At 41.5% G+C, this 20,167-nt stretch overlaps 1 protein-coding gene across 1 annotated transcript in view; it reads right to left on the minus strand.

The window, feature by feature from the left end:
- Positions 1-20,167, minus strand: part of LOC124597824 (glutamate receptor ionotropic, kainate 2) — a 353,359-nt gene that overhangs the window by 11,783 nt on the left and 321,409 nt on the right. The window contains exons 15-17 of the mRNA XM_047135963.1: positions 14,030-14,194; positions 2,472-2,572; positions 819-1,013 (exon numbers count right to left, since the gene is read on the minus strand). Of these exons, the coding sequence (XP_046991919.1) occupies positions 819-1,013; positions 2,472-2,572; positions 14,030-14,194 (461 nt within the window). The remainder of the gene's footprint in view (positions 1-818; positions 1,014-2,471; positions 2,573-14,029; positions 14,195-20,167) is intronic.

Genomic DNA, 20,167 nt, shown 5'->3' on the forward strand with positions numbered 1-20,167 from the left:
TTTTCTTTACTATTTATATTACAATTGATACAACTGGAATAAAAGAAAGTTGGTAGAGCACTTGCGTGCGAAAGGTAAAGGTCCCGATTTCGAGTCTCGGTCCAGCACACAGTTTTAGTCTTTAAAAAAAAAAATGGTAGAGGCAGCGAAAGGCAAAGGTTCCGAGTTCGAGTCTCGGACCGGCATACAGTTTGAATGTGCCAGGAAGTTCCATACTTGACTGCAAGCTGTAACTTCAGCCACAGAGTGACACGCGTTAATGCTAGTATTAGAAAACCATGTAACTACTAGTTGCTTTTGAAACAACAATTTCAGTATCATGAAATTGTAGTGATATTTTAAAAATTAATATTTCGTGATAGATAGGAGGACAATGTGAAGGCTGATTTGAGGAGCCTAGGTATTGAAGGTGAATGGAAGGAAATAGCCCAAGACAGGGACAGATGACGAAAATACGTTGCTGCGGTAATGGACTCTCGAGTCCGGTATGACCAGTGAGTGAGTGAGTGTGAGTGAGTGATAAAAACACAGTCGAACCCCTTTGTTTTTACCTCTCAGAAAACATTCATTTTACTCCAGCTTGGGACCCACTGCTGTAGAACATACTGTCTTGCCAGATCGGATGAAAGTTTTACGAAATTCTCTGTATTTTAAACACTGAGTGTGTGTGTGTGTGTGTGTGTGTGTGTGTGGTGTGCGGTGCGCAGCTCTGCAGACGCCGCACGCGCGCTCGCCGGCAGCGCAGTGCGCAGTGACGTCATACTCAGCCGGGCAGTGCAGTGCAGTGGCGGCAGCCAGCAGAGCCTCTCTATACTCACGTGCGAGCGCAGGCCGTTGGCCGGCGGCAGGTCGAGCACGGCGGGGACGTAGGGCGCGCCCGAGGCGGCGGGGGCGCACTTGGAGCACTGGCGCTTGAGCGCCGGCCGCTGGCGCGAGCCGCGGCAGCGCAGCGCGAAGCACAGCTCCTCCGCCATCTCGGCGCACAGCGACTGGTGCGGCGCCGGCGTCGCGCGCTGCAACAACGACAGACAGCAGGTCCCACCCGTCCTACCAGCTCGTCGGACCAGCTTTCTCGTGTACAAAGTATCGACATATTCGAATCCCTTACACCTACGACGCTAATAATGTGTCAATAAATGTTCAGCCAGAAACGAACCGATCATGTCTGTACTAGGGCTGCTTATATATATATATATATATATATATATATATATATATATATATATATATAGGGTGTCCCAGCTATCTTGTCCACCCAAAATATCTCAGGAACAATAACAGCTATTGGAAAACGACTTTCACCGGTATCAATGTAGTGCTGGGGCCCATGAATGTACATATTTGGAAACATTCTAAAACGAAAGCTTATGTGCTTTTTAACACAAACTTATGTTTTTTTGAAATGGACCTCCTATATTTTTTCTTCAGCAATCCATAGCATGACAAAGCACATCACAATGGCGTTGATTGCATCGCAATATTCCCATTACATCCCGAGATATGGAGACGCGAAGTTGACGCTTGAAACACCCGACATGCGCTGCTAGCGCACGTCCTGAGGCTTAGGCGTGAACCCCATGCTGCCCGTAATCGCAATGTGATTGACATGTGTAATCACACCTCCATACTTATCAAGAGGTCCGAAACGAATAATACGGTCTGCTGCCATCCTGCATTAACGTCGTACATTCCAGCAGGTATTTATTCCATAGGCTAGGGGTGATGCGGTTCTGTAACATATCTGTGTACCGCAACGTTAGTCACAAAGTTAACTTCGCTTTGCGTTAATCCGTTACTAAAAAGCTGTTACTAAAATGCTGTTTAGGCAGAACGACCGTACAGAAGACGATTCCCTGACAAGCCATCGCCTTCGCGCCGGATGTTTGGTCGTCTCACATCTCGTCTACATGAAACGGGAAGCTTAAATCCAAGACCTCGACATCGTCCTAGAACAGCCACAGATGAACGTGCTCAAGTTGCTGTGCTCGCTACCATAGCTGTGAATCCTCAAATCAGCACACGTCAAATTGAACGTGAAGTTGGTGTGTCGAAATCAAGTGCACAGCGTATTCTTAAACGTCATAAATTTCATCCTTACCATGTTCATTTACACCAGGATCTTCATAGAAATGACTTCCGCAATCTAATCTTCCTTCAATCAATAATTGTGTATATCACGCAATGGAGGTCATCGTAGATCAAGCAAGCTTACGTGCTCCTTCAGTACATATGTCGAGGCCAAAGATTCACAGGTACGTCGTTAATTAAATCCGCTAAAATCTGTCTGCTCATGGACGACAGAAAAAAAATCGCATGTCTTTTGAAAGCAGATGATGAAAAAGAAAAATACAGGAAACACTGTGCATAACGTCAGATAGCAGAGCGAGAAAAGAAAGAAGGAGCGAGGAAACGTGTTTCACAGTAGGAAAAAGAAATCTTAGGTTTAATTAGAAGTTAAAGCGAGCACTCACCAGTTCTGACTGCGTGTTTCTCTTGGAGTTGTAGCAGAACTCGAATATCGCTACGATTACAGCGATGGCGAGACCACACAGCAGAACTACGAAGACGCCACCTGTAATGATGGAACACTGTTAGTGCAGTTTGCTAACTCAAAAACAGATGATCAATTATTGTAAAAGGTAGTAGACAAGCGACGCTGTATCTCTATATAACGTGATGATATGCATCTACAGGCAAAGAAATAACTGCAGTTTTAGGAAAATTGGATGATTTATTCAAGAGAAAGAGCTTCACAAAGTGAACAAGTTAGTAACGCATTGGCCCACTTCTGGCCCTTATATAAGCCATGAATCGGGTTAGCTTTGAATGACAGTGTCATTGGATGTTGTTATGAGCGACATCGTGCCAAATCCTGTCCAGTTGGCGTGTTAGATCGTCAAAATACCGAGCTGTTTGGAGGACACTGCCTATAATCTGTGCAACCATTCTAAGTTGGAGAGAGTTCCTGCGACCTTGCTGGCGAAGGTAGGGTTTGGCAAGCGCGAAGATAAAAAGTACAAACTCTCGCCGAGTGTTGGGCATCATCTTGCTGAAATGTAAGCCTAGGATGGAAACAAGACGGGGAGACAGGGCGTAGAATATCAGCGACGTACGACTGTTTCGTAAGGGTGACGGGGATGACAACAAAGGGGTCCTGCTATGAAAGGAAATGGCACTCCTGGCTGTCAGGCCATATCGTCGGAGACAGTCCGTTTTGCATCCCACTACTGTTCAGGGCGTCCTCAGACACGTCTTTGGTCTGGAATATCAGTTATTGTGGTAGAATTGTCTTCAGTCGTAAGTCCCGCCTCGAACTGAGCCAGATATCTACAGAAGACGTGCCTCGAGACGCAATGGACGGCAGTGGGATTCCTATCTGAATGTCGCCAGCCAGACGGCCAGATAACCAGGCGTGATGGTCTGGGGTGCCATTTGTTTTCTTAATGGAACCCCTTTGGTTGTTAACTGCCGCACACTTACAGCACAACAGGACTTCGGCGATATTCTTGCACTTAATGGTAAACAATTCTCGGCTTACACGCATCATCATCATCGTCATGTTCTTCCAAGGATTAGGTGTTTTAATCACTTGTTCCGGTCTCTAACGTCCATCCATTCAGCCATCTCTTACGAGATCTACGTAGATCTCTCTTTCCTACCGGCCGATAATTTCTTTTCTTTTTTAAGCGCTCTATTTTCTGTCGTTCTGCCAACATGATACATCCGCTTCATTCCATTGTCTTCTGTCTTGTCATATAACTAGGAAGATTTTCTAATCTGATCTTGTAGTTTCAGCCGTTGTTTGATCCATTTAATTATTACAGTACCTTAAATCTCTCTTGAACTTCATCTCTGCTGCTTATATATGTAACTTTTCTTGTTTAGTTTACTGTCCACGATTTGGAACCCTGTACAACACTAGATGCAGCAGTAACTTTATACAATCTCACTTCTTTCCTTTCTTGATTTTTTCCTAAAGTTCTTCTGATTGTTCCACAGATTGCTCTATATTTATTAACCTTCTTCTCAATACCTTTGCCATAGTTAAAAGCAGTATCACATCCTAGATAACTGAAGTCGTTACTTTTTCTAAAGCTTTCTCTAAAATTATTTTAGATCTGACTGGATTCATTCCTTTGAGAGCAGGTATCTTCGTCTTCTTTGCAGATATAGTTAAGTTATACTGCTATTTATAAATTATCTTTTTGTTCTTGTATAATTATCTGCTCATCAGCACACTAGATTCTGTTTTAATCCCTAACAGTATTTCATCTTTCCACTTCATAACTAGGTCGGCAGAATATAAATTAAATAAAGCGGGTGATAGACTATGCCCTTGTCGAACACCCTGATTTATTAAAATTTCATCTGACGTTTTCGAACCTAAACTTATTACTAATAGTGTATCTACAATACCCTCGACTCTTTATGATATTAATAATGTATTTAGGAAAAATCTTTCCAATATTTACCATAAACGCGGTCTGTTGACCTTATCAAATGCTTTTTCATTGTTAATAAATCCTTAAAGCGTTTCTAAGCCAAATTCCTGACGTTTCTCAGCAATTTCATTCATACAAATATATTATCACAACACGAACGTCCCTTCCTAAAGCCTGATTGTTCCTCTGAGACTACTACATCAGCGGTAGTTTGTAATCTTTGTTGAAGAACCATCCGGAAAATTTTATATCCTGCATTTAGTAGATTTACTCCTCTATAATTTCCTATGTCTTTCAAAATATATAGAAATAACTTTAGCTGTGTTCCATTTTTCAGGTACAGAACAGTTCTTCCAATACATATTTAAAAAACTGAGGAAGCAAAATTCGAAACTAATCTCTCTATACTTGATTAATTCAGCATGAATGCTATCTAGCCTAATAAATTTTTCATTTTAGTTACGTTTTGGGCAGCTTTTAATTCTTCTATGTCTATTTCATCTACAGAGTTGTTACCATTTCTTATAGAATAACTTTCTTCAGTATCTTCATCATACCATAAATTTCTGTAATGGTATATCCATTGATTTTCTGTTATTGTATTAACGTTTGCAGTAACTTTATCTGTTTTATTCTCATGCTTAATAGGTTTAAACGCTATAATCCGTCTTGTGTGAAAGTCATGTTCAACATTAGCTTTCCCAGGTTTCACTATGACATATTTTTATCAAATTCTCTATTGTATTTCTTTTCTGCTTATATATTTCGCAGGTTTCGCTTGTTCTGAATGTAAATAGCCATTATAACCATTTTTCTGTAATATTGTTGGCTATTCCTTTTTCTATACTTATAGACTCCTTTTCCCATTTGATACTTTAATTTTCTCTAGTACATCATTAGCTGTTTTCAACATTGCTGATTTTAATCGTTCCCATTCATCTTCAATATTGTCCTTAGTTTCAACTATGTGGAATTCGTGTGTGAGTTTTGATATAAATTCTTTGCACTTCTCTCATGAAAAAGATGAACATCATATTTCAAGTTCTGGTTTAGATTTTATTTAGCTTTGTGTGTGTATCCTTCATCTTGCTTGTATTTCAATCTTTGAAATGACTAGGAAGTTATCGTATCTTATATCCACACCTTGTAACCTCCCCACAAAAATATTTAAAATGAATATGATGAACCATGTGTAACCTCACCACGGAAATAATTAAAATGTACCAAGTGTAACCTCCCAGGGAAATAATAATTAAATGAATTTTAAATATTGTAACCTCTGAACAAAATTGGTTCCCATTTATGATCTCTGTGCAGAAATGCATTCACATTTGATGTACTCACAAAATTCAATTTCTAAACCACGAAATAATAAAAAAAGGAAAATTCAGTAACCTGGTAAAGTTTAGGACGACAGCAGCGCTGCGCAACGGCCCTGTACTCTGAATAAAAAAAGCAAAAATTCTTACCTCAATAAAAACTACGAATATATCTGCTCTTACATAAAAAAATTTCGGCACAGCTTCGTGCGATGCTGGCCTATATTTTTGTGATTCTTGAAAGGAATGATCATGGATTGTATATATTCATTAAATTGAAATGAATGCTTTTTTAAAAAAAATACTTTATACTCGTATTATAAAAATTATTATTGGGGCATTTTTTTTAAAAAGAAATTGGATGACAGTTAACATACATCACTAGATATGCGCAAGGCTGCTTCTTCACCTTCTACAATAATACTCATCCTCCAGAGTCCCGACCACAGCAGACTGCCGACACGCGCAGATTACCGCCGACTACTGCCTACCACTGAAGACTACAGCATACTAACGCAGACTGATGCCGACTAGCGACAAGCAACAACTAACTACATACTGCTCTCTGGTCAGAGACTCTCCTAAGTCTTGCCTGTTGCAGGCAGCGCATACATCGCGTACCTCTTACAACCTTTAAATACATGAGTATCTTGAACTTGAAAGCTTATTTTTTTTTTATTAGCTGTTACATAGTCAGTTACTGAAAGTGAATCTCTTCCGTTCCATTTCAGCAAGGTAATGCCAGCCCGCACACAGCAAGACTTTATATTACTTTTTTTCGTGTTTCTCAAACCCTAGGTTGGCCAGCAAGGTCGCTGGATCTCTCCCCAATTTAGAAGGTTTGGAGCGTTGTGGGCACAGCACTCCAACCACCTCGGGATTTTGACGATCTAACGCGTTAACTAGACAGAAGTAGGCTCAATATCCCTCTGGAGAACACCCAAAAAATTCTGTCAATCAATGTCAAGCCGAAAAAGTGCTTGCATAAGGGACAGAGCTGGACCATCGCCTTATCGACCTCCTCAATTTACGAAACATTTTATCTTGAATAAATAATCCAATTTCTCTGTAACTGTAATGAGTTGCCTGTCTGTACCTGTAAATCACATCTACCGTTTTCCGTCCGAGTTGGATAATTCCTTCGTGGTGGGTCGCTGTTTCTTTTTCTTTTTGTCTTAGTGTATGTATGCTTACTGCTGAAGGAGCAGAAAGCATCTGGCTAAAATATTTACTGCCTGTGCACAGAAAGGCAGCATCCTCGACTCCTGGTGCAAAGCAAAGATGATGCTTCTATACAAAAAGTATACACTATCTGTAGAATTACCGTCCCATCAGTTTACTCCCTGTTACCTTCAAAGCTTTCAGTAAAGTCTCGACAAATCGCATCAATGCTGTTGTATAAAACGCACAATTTCATAGAACAAGCTACAGTGTGCAGTGGTTGTAGGAAAATTGGCCATATACAACCCTTGTGTGAATTAATAGTCGAGCCACTGAATATGGAATGTGATTGTGCATAGCTTTTATAGACTTTGGAAAGGCTTTTGATTCCGTCAGCCAGACTGCAGTCATACGGATACTGACCAAACGAAGTCTGGGAACAAAAGTACATACACATATTATGTGATAATATGTTTATGTGCCCCGATGACTTCTGTTTGCATAGAAAATCACATGAGGGTATATTCCATTGGAAGAGGATTAAAGCAAGGTGACTATATCCCTGAAGCTGCTTATAGCAGCCCCTGATATGGTTAAGCCCAAAATCATTTGGAAAGAAAGAGGAATTACAGTAAATAGGAAAGGATTCTCTATCTTGAGGTTAACAAACAAGATAGTAGTACTATCAAATAACATGATGGAATTGCAATCCTCTGTAAAGGATTTATCAGAGAATTGCGAAAAGGGCGATCTAATGATAAATCTGTCCAAAACAAGTAATAATGCACAAGAAGTGGATAACTGCAAGAAAAATAATACTGAACAACAACTATCGAAACAACGTTAACGAATATGTTTTTCTGAGACAGTTTATTGACATACAGGACAAATAAAACCAGAAATTTTGGCCGATTGAAGATAGGCTGGAGGGTTTATGGAAGAAACACCACGGCTTTTAAATCTCATACACCATCGACTTTACTAAAGTTTCTTCTGAAACAACATATTCTTCCCGTATTAACATATGGGTGTGAAACTTGGATTTTAAATGAGTTTGTCATAGAAACTACGAACGTCTCAGAGAGCTATGGAGGGATCACTGCTAGGGATCACTAAGACAGATCGGAGAAGATGTGAAGACATAAGAGCAAGAAGAGGCATCCCGGAGGTTCTGGAAAGGTTAAAGGCTGTAAAGTGGAAACGGGCAGCACATATCACACGAGAAGATGGACGAAGGCAGTACTAGACTGTAGTCGCATAGAAAGACGAAGACCACGCCGCAGGTAACCCAACCGCTGGGATGAACAACTGAAGAAACTTGCAGGCTTCATCTGGCAGTGGACAACAGCAGGAAACAGAAGTGTGTGTAAACAGCTCGCTGAACACCAAACAAATAAGCCGTAGGAGCACGTCAACTAGAATGACCATGTACACCAAATTGTAGGAAAAGCTTCTACTTCTACCTCTATGATCTTCGAACACCTCTGAAGTGCATGGCAAAGGGTACGTCCCACTTTAAGACTTATTGGGTCTTTACATCATTCTGCTCACGTATGGAGCTCAGGAAGAATTATTGTTTAAATGCCTCTCTACGTGCTGTTATAAAGCTAAACTTGTCGTCACCATCCCCTTCTCTTTCTTGAGTCATCAAAAAATGTTCAAACGAGTGTGAAATCTTATAGGACTTAACTGCTAAGGTCATCAGTCCCTAAGCTTACACACTACTTAACCTAAATTAACCTAAGGCCAAACACACACACCCATGCCCGAGGGAGGACTCTTGAGGCATCGGTCACTGATGGTTTGATGCGTCCTTCCACGAATTCCTCTCTTGTGGCAAATCTCCGAGTAGCAATTGAAACATACGTTATTCCCTGGTGTCTTAACAGATATCCAATTTATAGAATGAAGCCTTTCACGACGGAATGACATAGCTACTGGTAAACTTTCCGGTACCTGAGGTCGTGGTCCAAGAAACTTCGAATCTTTTTATAGACCATCTGGGTCAGCATTTGTAGTTGTACAGCGCTTCAGACAGAACTTGTAAAATATCATTAGCAATTTTCCTCATCATACCGTTGTAATATGGAGTGACGTCAACTTCCCAGGTATAGATTAGGAGTGTTACGTCATCAAAACTGGTGCCAGAGACAGGGAATCGTGTGGCATTGTTCTGGATGTCCTGTCTGAAAATTACCTTGAGCAGATACGAGGGTTGGAACCTAAATAGTGGCAACTGTTTATTCACAACCGATACAAAAGAGTTACATGTTTTCACCTGCTACTGTCCTTCAAAGTAGTCACCAGCGTTGCCAGCGATGTGGAAGGCGTAGTACGCCGTTAGCAGAGCCTGTACTGTTGATGGTGCGAATGGAGCGGTCTACTGCCTGTCGAATCTCTGGAACAGTTCTGAAGCGAATGCCACGAAGTGGTTCTTTCATCTCGGAATCACAAGGACTTAAGTCCGGGGAGTATGGTGGATGGTACAGTACTTCACAGTACCATCGACCGAACAGAGCAGCAACAGCTTGCGCTGTATGCGTCCGCGCATTGTCGTGCAAATGATGGGTGGGTTGCGCAGAAAGTGTCGCCGCTTCTTTCGCAAAGCTGGTCGCAGGTGATGCTCCTAAAACGAATAATAATACTGTGCATTGGCGGTCTGCCGTGGAGGAACGTAATGTGTTAGTATAACACCATCACAGTCGTACACGTGAATCACCATAACTTTCACCATACTGGAGCTCTGACGCACTTTCAGTTTTCGCGGCGACCCATTATGGCACAATTCATTGGATTGACGTTTCAGTTTTGGCTCGTACGATGTGGCCCGTGTCTCATCCAGTGTTACGATACCGCATAAGAAAGCCTCTCCTTCGAGATCATAGCGCATCATGTGCGTCTGAGCAGCGTCGTAACGCATCCATTTCTGCATTTCCGTCAAGTCATGCGGAACCCATCGTGATGCAATTCTTCGCATGACCAGGCGTTCCTTCAGGATGCGAATCACAGTCGTATGTGCAAATCCGGTTTCGTGGGTGAGCTCACGATTCGTATGGCGTCGATCCATTAATGCGACAACAGCATGCACTTTTTCTTCAGAGAGGCTAGGACGACCTGTCCGATGCATGTCTGCCTCAGTTTTCCGACCTTCGTTGAAGGCTTTTATCCAAAGTGCCACTGTTCTGTACGTCAATGCCGATTCCCCGCACGCCTCTTGAAGGCCTTGATGACACTGTCGTGCTATACGACCTCTGACACATTCAATCTTGATCCAACTCCGTTGCTCCTGTATAGAAAACATAGTGACATGGTTACGTTAAACCGCTCGCTCACAAGTGACTGTGTTTACCTCGATTGCGCGCAAGGGGGGACGTGGGACGGACGAGTTCATTTGCTCGGAGGTAAGGTAGGTATGCAAACAAAACGTGTGTGCTATCAGCGACAATAAGAGATTCCATTGCATAGTGTCTCCACAGCAGTGTTATCACTATTTAAATTCCAACCTACGTAGCTAGAGAACCAACTCGTGAGGGTAATGCCTTAGACCTCCTGGCAACAAACAGACCTGAACTTACCGAATGAGTTAACGTAGAGGAAGGTATCACTGATCGTAAGGCTGTGACAGCATCTATGACGACGGGTCCTACAAGGAATGTTAAGAAAGGTAGGAAGAAGTACTTGCTCAGCAAGGTGACAGGATACAAATTTCAGAATATCTCAGCAGTCACCCATCAAATATGCTGCGATGAGGACGAAGATGTGGAGAACAAAGGAAAAAATTCAAAAGTATCGTTCAATATGCCTTAGACAAGTATGCTCCGAGTAAGGTTTTAAGGGATGGGAAAGACCCATCATGGTTTAATAGCTGTGTTATAAAAGCGCTACGTAAACAATGAGCACTTCATCTCAGCTTCAAAAGGAGCAAATGCCTAGGTGACAAACAAGAGCTGACCGAAGCGAAATTGAGCGTAAGAAGAGCAATAAGAGAAGCGTTCAATGATGTTGAAAGTAAGACGTTGTCAACCAACGAGAAAAAACTATAAGAGATTTTGGTCGTATGTAAAATAAGTAAGTGGGTAAAAACTTCTATTCATTCTCTCAGTGACCACACCGGCATCGAAACTGAAGATAACAGAGAGAACGCCGAAATACTGATAGCGCTCTTCCGAAGTTGTTTCACCGTGGAAGATCGTAGCATTGCCCCTCCTTTCAATCGTCGTAGGAACATCTAAATGGCAGATATTGAGATAGCCGATCGTGGCACTGAAAAGCAGCTACAGTTGCTTAGTAGTCGAAAGGCTTCAGGACCAGATGAGATTCCTATAAGATTCTATAATGATTATGCGTAATAACTTTCTCCCCTTCTAGCAGCAATTTATCGTAGATCGTTTGAGCAACTAAAGGTACCTAACTACTGGAAAAAAGCACAGGTCATTCCCGTTTTTAAGAAAGGCCGTAAGACAAATCCACACAGTTATAGACCTATATCGTTGACGTCAATCTGTAGTAGAATTATGGAACATGTTTTATGCTCAATAATTATGACGTTTTTGGAAAATGAACAACTGCTCTATAAAAATCAACATGGATTCCGCAAACAGAGATCCTGCGAAACTCAGCTCGCTCTGTTCCTCCATGAGGCCCACAGCGCAGTGGACAACGGTGCTCGGGCTGATACCGTGTTCCTTGATTTCAGTAAGGCATTTGACACCTTCCCGCATTGCCCTTTAATGAAAAAAATACGAGCTTACGGATTATCGCAGCAGACCTGCGATTGGATTCAAGACTTTCTTGCATATAGAACTCAATACGTCGCTCTTAACGGGATGAAATCCACAGATATAAAGGTAATATCCGGAATACCACAGTGAAGTGTGATATGACCGTTACTGTTTGAAATATATATAACTGATCGAGTAGAAAGCTTCGGACGCTCTTTAATGCCATTCGCAGATGATGCAGTTGTCTGTACCAAAGTAGCAACGCCAGAAGATAGAAAGAATTTGCAGAACGACCTGTAGAGAATGGATGAATGGTGCAGACTGTGGCAGTTGACCCTGAAAGTAAATAATTGTAACATATTGCGCATACATAAGAAAAGAAATCCACTAGTGTACAGCTACACTACTGACGACAAACAACTGGAGACAGCGTCTGCCGTAAAAATCTAGGGGCAACTACGAACAGCGACCATAAGTGGAATGACCATATAAAACATATAGTGGGAAAAGCAGACACCAGACTCAGATTCATCGGAAGAATCTTAAGGAGATGTAACTCATCCAAGAGAGAAGTGGCGTGTAAGGCACTTGGTCATCCGGTTCTTGAGTATTGTTCATCTATCTGGGATCCCCATCAGGTAGGACTGATAGAGGGGATAGAGAAGATCCAACGAAGAGCGGCGCGTTTCGTCACGGCATCGTTTAGCTGGCGAGAGAGCGTTACGGAGATGCTAAACAAACTCCACTGGCAAACGTTACAAGAGAGGCGTTATGCATCACGCAAAGATTTACTATTGGACTTTCAGAATAGCACTTTTCAGGAGGATTCAGACAACATATTACTTTCCCCCACATACATCTCGCCTATTGACCACGAGAAGAATATTCGAGAAAGGGAGAACCGATAGAGGTACTCAGCGTACCCTCCGCCACACACCGTCAGGTGGCTTGCGGAGTATGGATGTAGATGTAGATGTAGATGTAGAAATTAGAGCCAATACAGAGGCTTACCGACAATCATTCTTCCCACGCACAATTCGCTAGTGGAACAGGGTTGGAGGGATCAGATAGTGGTACCCAAAGTACCCTCCGCCACACAGCAATAGGCGGCTTCCGGAGTATGATGTAGATGTTCTGTTCCTGACTTGTCGTGCAGGACTGCGCTGGATATCCTCACAGGCACTCCTCCGCTGATTCTTGCCGATTGATCGGTCGGACGTCCGAAAGCGACATGAATACTGTAGGAAAGCGGATGTGGTCAAAGTAACACGTAATGAACGAACATAATCCTTGTCAGAGATAAAACTTACCTATCGATTATCGTCTTGTCAAAGATAAAACTGTCTAGTGATTCTGCGGAGCCACTGTCCATATGTCGCTAAGTTTCATTGCCTCCTCTTTCCCATTAAAATTATCCTGATGCTTATAAGTTTCAATAGATTCTCTACACAGTCGTAGATAATAATTTGACGTTGTAAACAAAAAAAAGTCAAATTATCATCCACGACTATTATTTTTATTCAGTCTTGCTTCAGTTATCAACTGCGTCATAACTTCCTTTCTGGTGCCTTTACCTTTCCTAAAGAGAAACTGATCGTCATCTAACACGACCTCAGATATCTTTTCGTTATATCCGGTACATGTTAAGGATGCGACATATCGTACCCAGTCAAGGCATGTAGTCGAAATACGATCGATGTACGACTCCCAAGACGGTACTACAGTTCGTCTGAGAGTTTTTCGATTTGTAACTTCAAAGTATCTGTGCATTACATACATAGCTCTCTAGATTGTTATCGTACTTCTTGGGTTTTGATTGTGCTCCCAAGTACTTACCAATTTTACTATATAAAGCCAATTCTCTTTCCAGCTATCTCTCTGACTCGCCAATCTCTCTCTCTCTCTCTCTCTCTCTCACACACACACACACACACACACTCACACACACACACTCGCACACACACACACACACACACACACACATACACAGACGGAATATGCGTTAGTGTCTAACTTTCACTGAGTGAACAAGAACATTTGTGAATTACATTGGGGACCAATTTATTGTAAATGAAACCCCAAACTACCTAGCAGAGTGTAATTAGGAGTGCGTTATTATTGGTGGAAACTGCTTAAGCAATCATTAGTTTAACGACAAATGACACCATCGCACTGAAAATAGTTCCTTACACTGTTGAAGTGAAAACAGGAAAAAGCCTCAAACCTTTCGTTGTCTTTTTTTTTCAATTCTGCTTCTTAGCACACAAGTATACAACATTCCAAAAACCCTTTGGTTTGCTCTATCACCCTTATAATTTTTTATAGATGTGTTACAGTTTTAAAAGTTAGAATTTTAAAAGATTTTTCCTGGAACGAGAGGACGTACCTATGTTGTCGACACCAAGTGCGTTCGCCTTGGACTCCTTCCCCTTCTCGGTGCGAGTGCACGTGTCTCCTGGGTTCTTCCACCACTTGTCGTACAGGATCTGAATCTCGCCCTTCTCCTGTAGCTCCAAGATGGCCAGCGAAATTTTGTCGCGCCATGGAGACCCTGTAACAGATACACTGGGATATTAAAGTCAGAAGAAAATCTATCCAATCTATAGATATTTTTTAATATTTTCCACAAGGCAAGCCCGTGCGCTGCATCACTATGCGGACAGTGATGATCCTCCCCTATCATCTGAGGATGCCTTAGAGACGTGTTTTAAGAAGTATATGAGCAGGTCTGGATCTTAAAAAGGAACTGTTACGTCTTTCAGAATATGTTGAGTGTAACGAATTATCTAATAACCACAGAAAATGGATTGAGAGTAACCGAATGAAAGGCCACAGTAATGGGGAGTAGCAAAAATGAGTTTAACAATAAACTTAACATCAGAATTGCGGACCACGAGGTGGACGAAGACAAAGAATTCTGCTACGTTGGGAGCAGTGCAATTCATGATCGAAGAAGCAAGGAGGAAGTGAAGAGCAGATTAGCACACACCCAATTTTCATTCTGTATTGTGTAGTGCCTTTAGTTTCTTGCTCATTTATATCAATTTCTTACATATCTTGATGGATTTTCCTATGTCTGTTGGGTTTGCCTTTTAATATTTCAAAATGCCGTACAATTTTTCTTTTCAATCTGCTAGCTCCAATTCTATCTGAGTGTCCATAGAACGTTAGTCTTCGTTTCCTAATTTCATCTCTAATTTTGTCGATACGATTATGTACAAATCTGTTACATCTTAATTTATATTTAATTCATTGCTTTGGCTCACATCATTTTCGCAGATAAATGTGAAGCTCAGTATTTCTCAGGAACATCGCCTTTATATGACTCAATTCAAATCTCTGTATTGCGGCTCTGTTTCCAAATAACATCCTCACATCCTTTCTACCTTTTTTCTTTATCATTTTTATTGGTCTTAAAATTAGTTCCTTTTATGCATATGCGCAATCTGGCCGAAATACTATATTGTAATGATGAATATTTCCGTTCCTATAGAATGCATTTTATTGTTAACATTTTTTGTTACGTGAAATGCTAAGTCCATGTTTCTCTGTCTTGCTCCGATTGCTTCTTTTCTGCCTCCATTACTTGAATACCTTCTCCTAGATAACTAAATTTTTCTAATCTTCCGATATTTTGACACTATGTGCATAGTTTAGCTAATATTTTCATACTTTGTGCATAATTTTCATGGTAAACTCTTATTGTTTCTCATTACTCCTGTAGTTGCGATTTTCTTGCTGTTTAAGTGTATCTATCCGTTTTTGTGACAGAGATGCAGAAACATCTCATCATCTGCAAATGACAAACAATTTTGAGATCATCCATTATCAAGCCAACTTGTATTCCGTTCTTGACATTAGATTCTGCCTATTTCATCCCACAGCCTCTAACCATAGTTTTCAAGAGTACAGTTGAACCAAGACTGTCTAATTCCTGTTGTGTTTCCTTATGTATTCCAAGTTGTCATAGGGCTTTAAGTGAGGTCCGTCAGTCTGTACCGTCATAGTCCTTTTTGAAATACAGAAATGTACGCCAATATTCTCTAGCTTTTTTAGCCGCTTCTTGCAATGTTCGCTTCAGACACTCATTTGTTCCACATTGAGTCTGCCTTTCCTAATACTGCCCGAAGTTCTCCTAAGTCGGCATCCAGCCATTCTCAATTGTGACAGATGCTGCAGCCATGATTTGCATGCTATAGGAGTATCCTTAAACCACTCTACTTGCTGACATGTTAGTCGTCAACTTTTGTATGTAACAAGGAGATTAATCCTCCTCTCCAAACGTGATACCTTTCCTTCTTCAAACATTGTTTTCTCTGCTTAGTTTGTTTTCTACGATATTTTATAACTTCTGGTGTGTTATCATCTTCCGATGCTTTAATGTTATTTAAGGAGTTCAGACTCCCTCCTGTATTACTTCCCGTTTGATATATTCCATTATGCCTTTTGGCGCCTTACAATTTCAAGACTACTATCGAACTTGCTCTGCTAAGCTCTTCCTTTCGGCGTTTAAGTTACTGTGCACTTTCGACAGACAGTATAATATTTTCATCAAAACCAAGATTTTTCAAATATGTTCCATTAACTCGTATTCCTTCTTAATTTTCCCAGTTAATGAACGTAAAAAGTTTTTACAGAACTTAAAAGAAATCATGACTGTTCATATTGTTATAGAGATGGAATTAGTGTCTTAAGTTATTATAAAAACAGGACGCTATCAAAGGCTGTTTAGAAGTCATAAAACGGCAATCGTGGCATTCACGGTGTCACACGTGGAAACAAAATCAACACTCGTTGCTCATGATTGTCACAGCCGAACACATTAATTCTTTACTCGTATTTTTCTGTTCGAGAACAATAAAATTTGCAAGTGCTCAAAAAATAGGCAAAAGTGATTTTTTTTATCCGAATGAGTATTTTTTTCTGCAGCATAGACTTCTGAAAAAATTGACTTTACTGACACAGGTATTCATATCGTTCTAGTCTCTAGCAAATGCTCGAGTTTACATTTCACACATTCCCAAACTTAGTACGTAGGTCGCTTCAGTACTTTTCTTACTTACCTTGTATTTACCGATAATGTCTCGTCCAGCGCAAATTCGCAAGCTACTAGAATAAAGCATCCTGTAGATAAGAAGGGTAAAACAAGAGGCCCGTAAAATATAGTCTGTTGTCCGTAACATCGGTTTTGAACATGTTCTGAATTCAAGTACGTAGATTCCGGAGAACGTTTGATACTGTGCCCCACTGTAGACTCTTAACGAAGATCCGAACATACGGAATAGATTCCCAGATATGTGAGTGGATCGAACATTTCTTAAACAACGGAACGCGGTACGCTGGCGTGGACGGAGAGTGTTTCTTCAGAGACAAAGGGCATCATGAGGAGAGCCCCAGGGAAATGGGATAGGACCTCTCTTGTTCTCTATACAGGGTGTATCATAATTAATGGCGTAAACGCGTACAGTTAGAACTACACGAGACTAGAAGCGAAAGGCCGGCCGGTGTGGCCTTGCGGTTTAGACGCTTCAGTCTGGAACCGCGTGACCGCTACGGTCGCAGGTTCGAATCCTGCCTCGGGCATGGATGTGTGTGATGTCCTTAGGTTAGTTAGGTTTAATTAGTTCTAAGTTCTAGGCGACTGATGACCTCAGAAGTTAAGTCGCATAGTGCTCAGAACCATTTGAACCATTTTTTGGAAGCGAAAAATTTCATTAAACGTGGGCTATAAGAGATAGAATAAAGAAAATGTTGTGAGGAAGACTAACCAAAGACTGCGTTTTATTGAGAACACTTAGAAATTGTAACAGATCTACTAAGGATACTGCGTACACTACGCTTGTCCGTCCTCTTTTAAAATACTGCTGCGCGGTGTGGGGTCCTTACCAGATAGAACCGACGTAGTACACTGAAAAAGGTCAAAGAAGGGCACCACGTTTTGTATTATCGCTAAACATGGGAGAGAGTGTCACAGAAATGATACAGGATTTGGGCCGGACATCATTAAAAGAAAGCCGTTTTTCGTTGCGACGGAATCTTCTCACGAAATTCCAATCACCAAATTTCTCCTCCGAGTGCGAAAATATTGTGTTGACACTGAGCTACAATGGGAGAAACGATCACCAGGATAAAATGAGGGAAATCAGAGCTCGTACAGAAAGATAGAGGTGTTCGTTCTTTCCGCGGGCTATGCGAGATTGGAATAATAGAGAATTGTGAAGGTTGTTCGACGAACCCTCTGCCAGGCACTTAAATGTGTTTCTCAGAGTATCCATGTAGATGTAGATGTAGAGCTATGAGCACTTCTTCATCTTTGATTTTCGATACCGTGATACAAATCTTTTCTACTGGAAGCTTTTTGCTTTCCATATTTTGTGAGGAGATATTATGGACCAAAACAAGAAAAAAATGGCCGATAAACATATGCCCTAAAGTGCATACCTTAAGTGCTAAGAGCACTTGCTCAGTATAGTATGTCACACTAGGGAAGATGAAGAGGTGCTCGTAGCTCTTAAGACATGCATTTTAGAGCCCACGTTTACTGGATATCTTTTTGTTGTTTTTATCCATTCTACCACCTCTCAAAATATGGAAAGCAGAGAGCTTGCAGTAGAGGAGATTTGTTTTACATTATGTAAGATGAAGAAATGCTCATAGCTCTTTAGTTACGCGCTTTAGAGGCCATATTTCCTGAGACTTTTTGTTTTTTAGTATCGTGTACTTTAAGCGTATGCGTTTACTCTTTTCGTACACATAAACGATCTGACGGATAAGGTAAGGATCTATATGCGAATGTTTGGTAATGGCTTTATAATGTACGGCATATTCGTCATTGACTAACAGTAGGTGGATACAGGCTGCCTGAAACAGTCACGGAGATTAAATGTGTAGGCGCAACATTGCAAATCAATACGAAACGGAACGAGCATGTATAGTCGATAGTAGGAAAGGCGAATGGTCGATTTCGGTTTATTTGGAGAATTCTAGGAAACTGATCTCATCAATAAAGGAGACAGCGTATAGAACGCTAATGCGACCTACTCTTGAGTGTTTCAGATCCCCAACAGGTAGGTTTAAAGGAAGTCGTCAAAGCAATTTACAGGTGCGCTGCTAGATTTGTTACCGGTAGATTCGATCAACACCCGAATATTGCTGAGATACTTCGTGAACTCAAATTGGAAGTCGAGAGAGAACACGAAGTTCTTTTCGCGAAACACTGTTGAGAAAATTTAGAGAACCGGCATTTGCTACTGACTGCAGATCGGTTCCCCTGCCCCCAATGTACATTTCGCGTGAGGGCCACGATGGCAAGATAAGAGAAAGGAAATTAGTGCACCTACGGAGGAGTATAGATAGTCGTTTTCGCTTGCTCTGTTTGTGAGTGGAACTGGAAAGAGAATGACTGATAGTGGTACAGGGTACTCTCCGCACTGCACCGTATGGTAGTTTGAGTATTACGTATGTATGTTTGGATGTGTGTAGATGGTCGTCCACCGTGTCAGGAAAGATCAGTCCGTAACAGCATATCGCGGGAAGATTACGTTCCCGGTTTCAGTCATGGTCCGACACACAATTGTAATCTGCCAGAGGGTTTCTGAATAGCACTCGTTCCCCTGCAAGGTCAAAGTTCCATAATTGAAACTCTACGATATTTCGACGAAACAAGCGCTCCTGTTAATTCTTTGAAACGGAGGGCACTGTGGCTGGTTAGGATGTGTGTTTCTGACGGTTTCTCAAAGAGGTCTGAGGAATTCTAGGGTACTTATCCAGCCCTCTATTGCTTAAATATTCCGCAGGCGAAAACTGTGTGTGGCTTATGATATACTATTTATTTCCAGCACGGAGACGCACGCACAAACAGTATAAATGCATCAGGATAAAGACTGATCCTGAAGACATAATTATACCTGTATGAAAAATGAAATGAAGGTGATCGGAACCCATAGCCATTCGAATGGCTGCTGGGTCGACCAAAGACGTTCTTTGCTGGAGTGCATAGTTAAGATAAGACTAAAACGAGTGCATAATGCAGGGTAGAAGATGGTAACAACGTAAATGAGTGTGGATTAGTGCCACATTACATGTAGAACTCTGGAGGCCACCAGTATCAAGGTTCAAAATGGTCCAAATGGCTTTGAGCACTATGGTACTTAACATCTGAGGTCATCAGTCCCCTAGAACTTAGAATTACTTAAACCTAACTAACCTAAGGACATCACACACATCTATGCCCGAGGCAGGATTCGAACCTGCGACCATAGCGGTCGCGCGGTTCCAGACTGAAGCGCCTAGAACCGCTTGGCCACAGTGGCCGGCCCAGTATCAAGGAGTGGATTTCAACTCTCTGCTGGTCCTGCTGATGATTAGGAGTAAGAATGGTTTTCCACATGGTGGTTTTGCTAAGTTTACACGTTGAAAATGACCTCACGTACCAAGAACAATTTTACTGACTACGACAACTGTCGCGGAACTCGACGTTTACATTTTCTGAGACTTTTCCAGCTAGATGTTTCAGTATCTACAG

The sequence above is a fragment of the Schistocerca americana genome, chromosome 1 (genome assembly GCF_021461395.2).
Source record: "Schistocerca americana isolate TAMUIC-IGC-003095 chromosome 1, iqSchAmer2.1, whole genome shotgun sequence".
Taxonomy (NCBI): domain Eukaryota; kingdom Metazoa; phylum Arthropoda; class Insecta; order Orthoptera; family Acrididae; genus Schistocerca; species Schistocerca americana.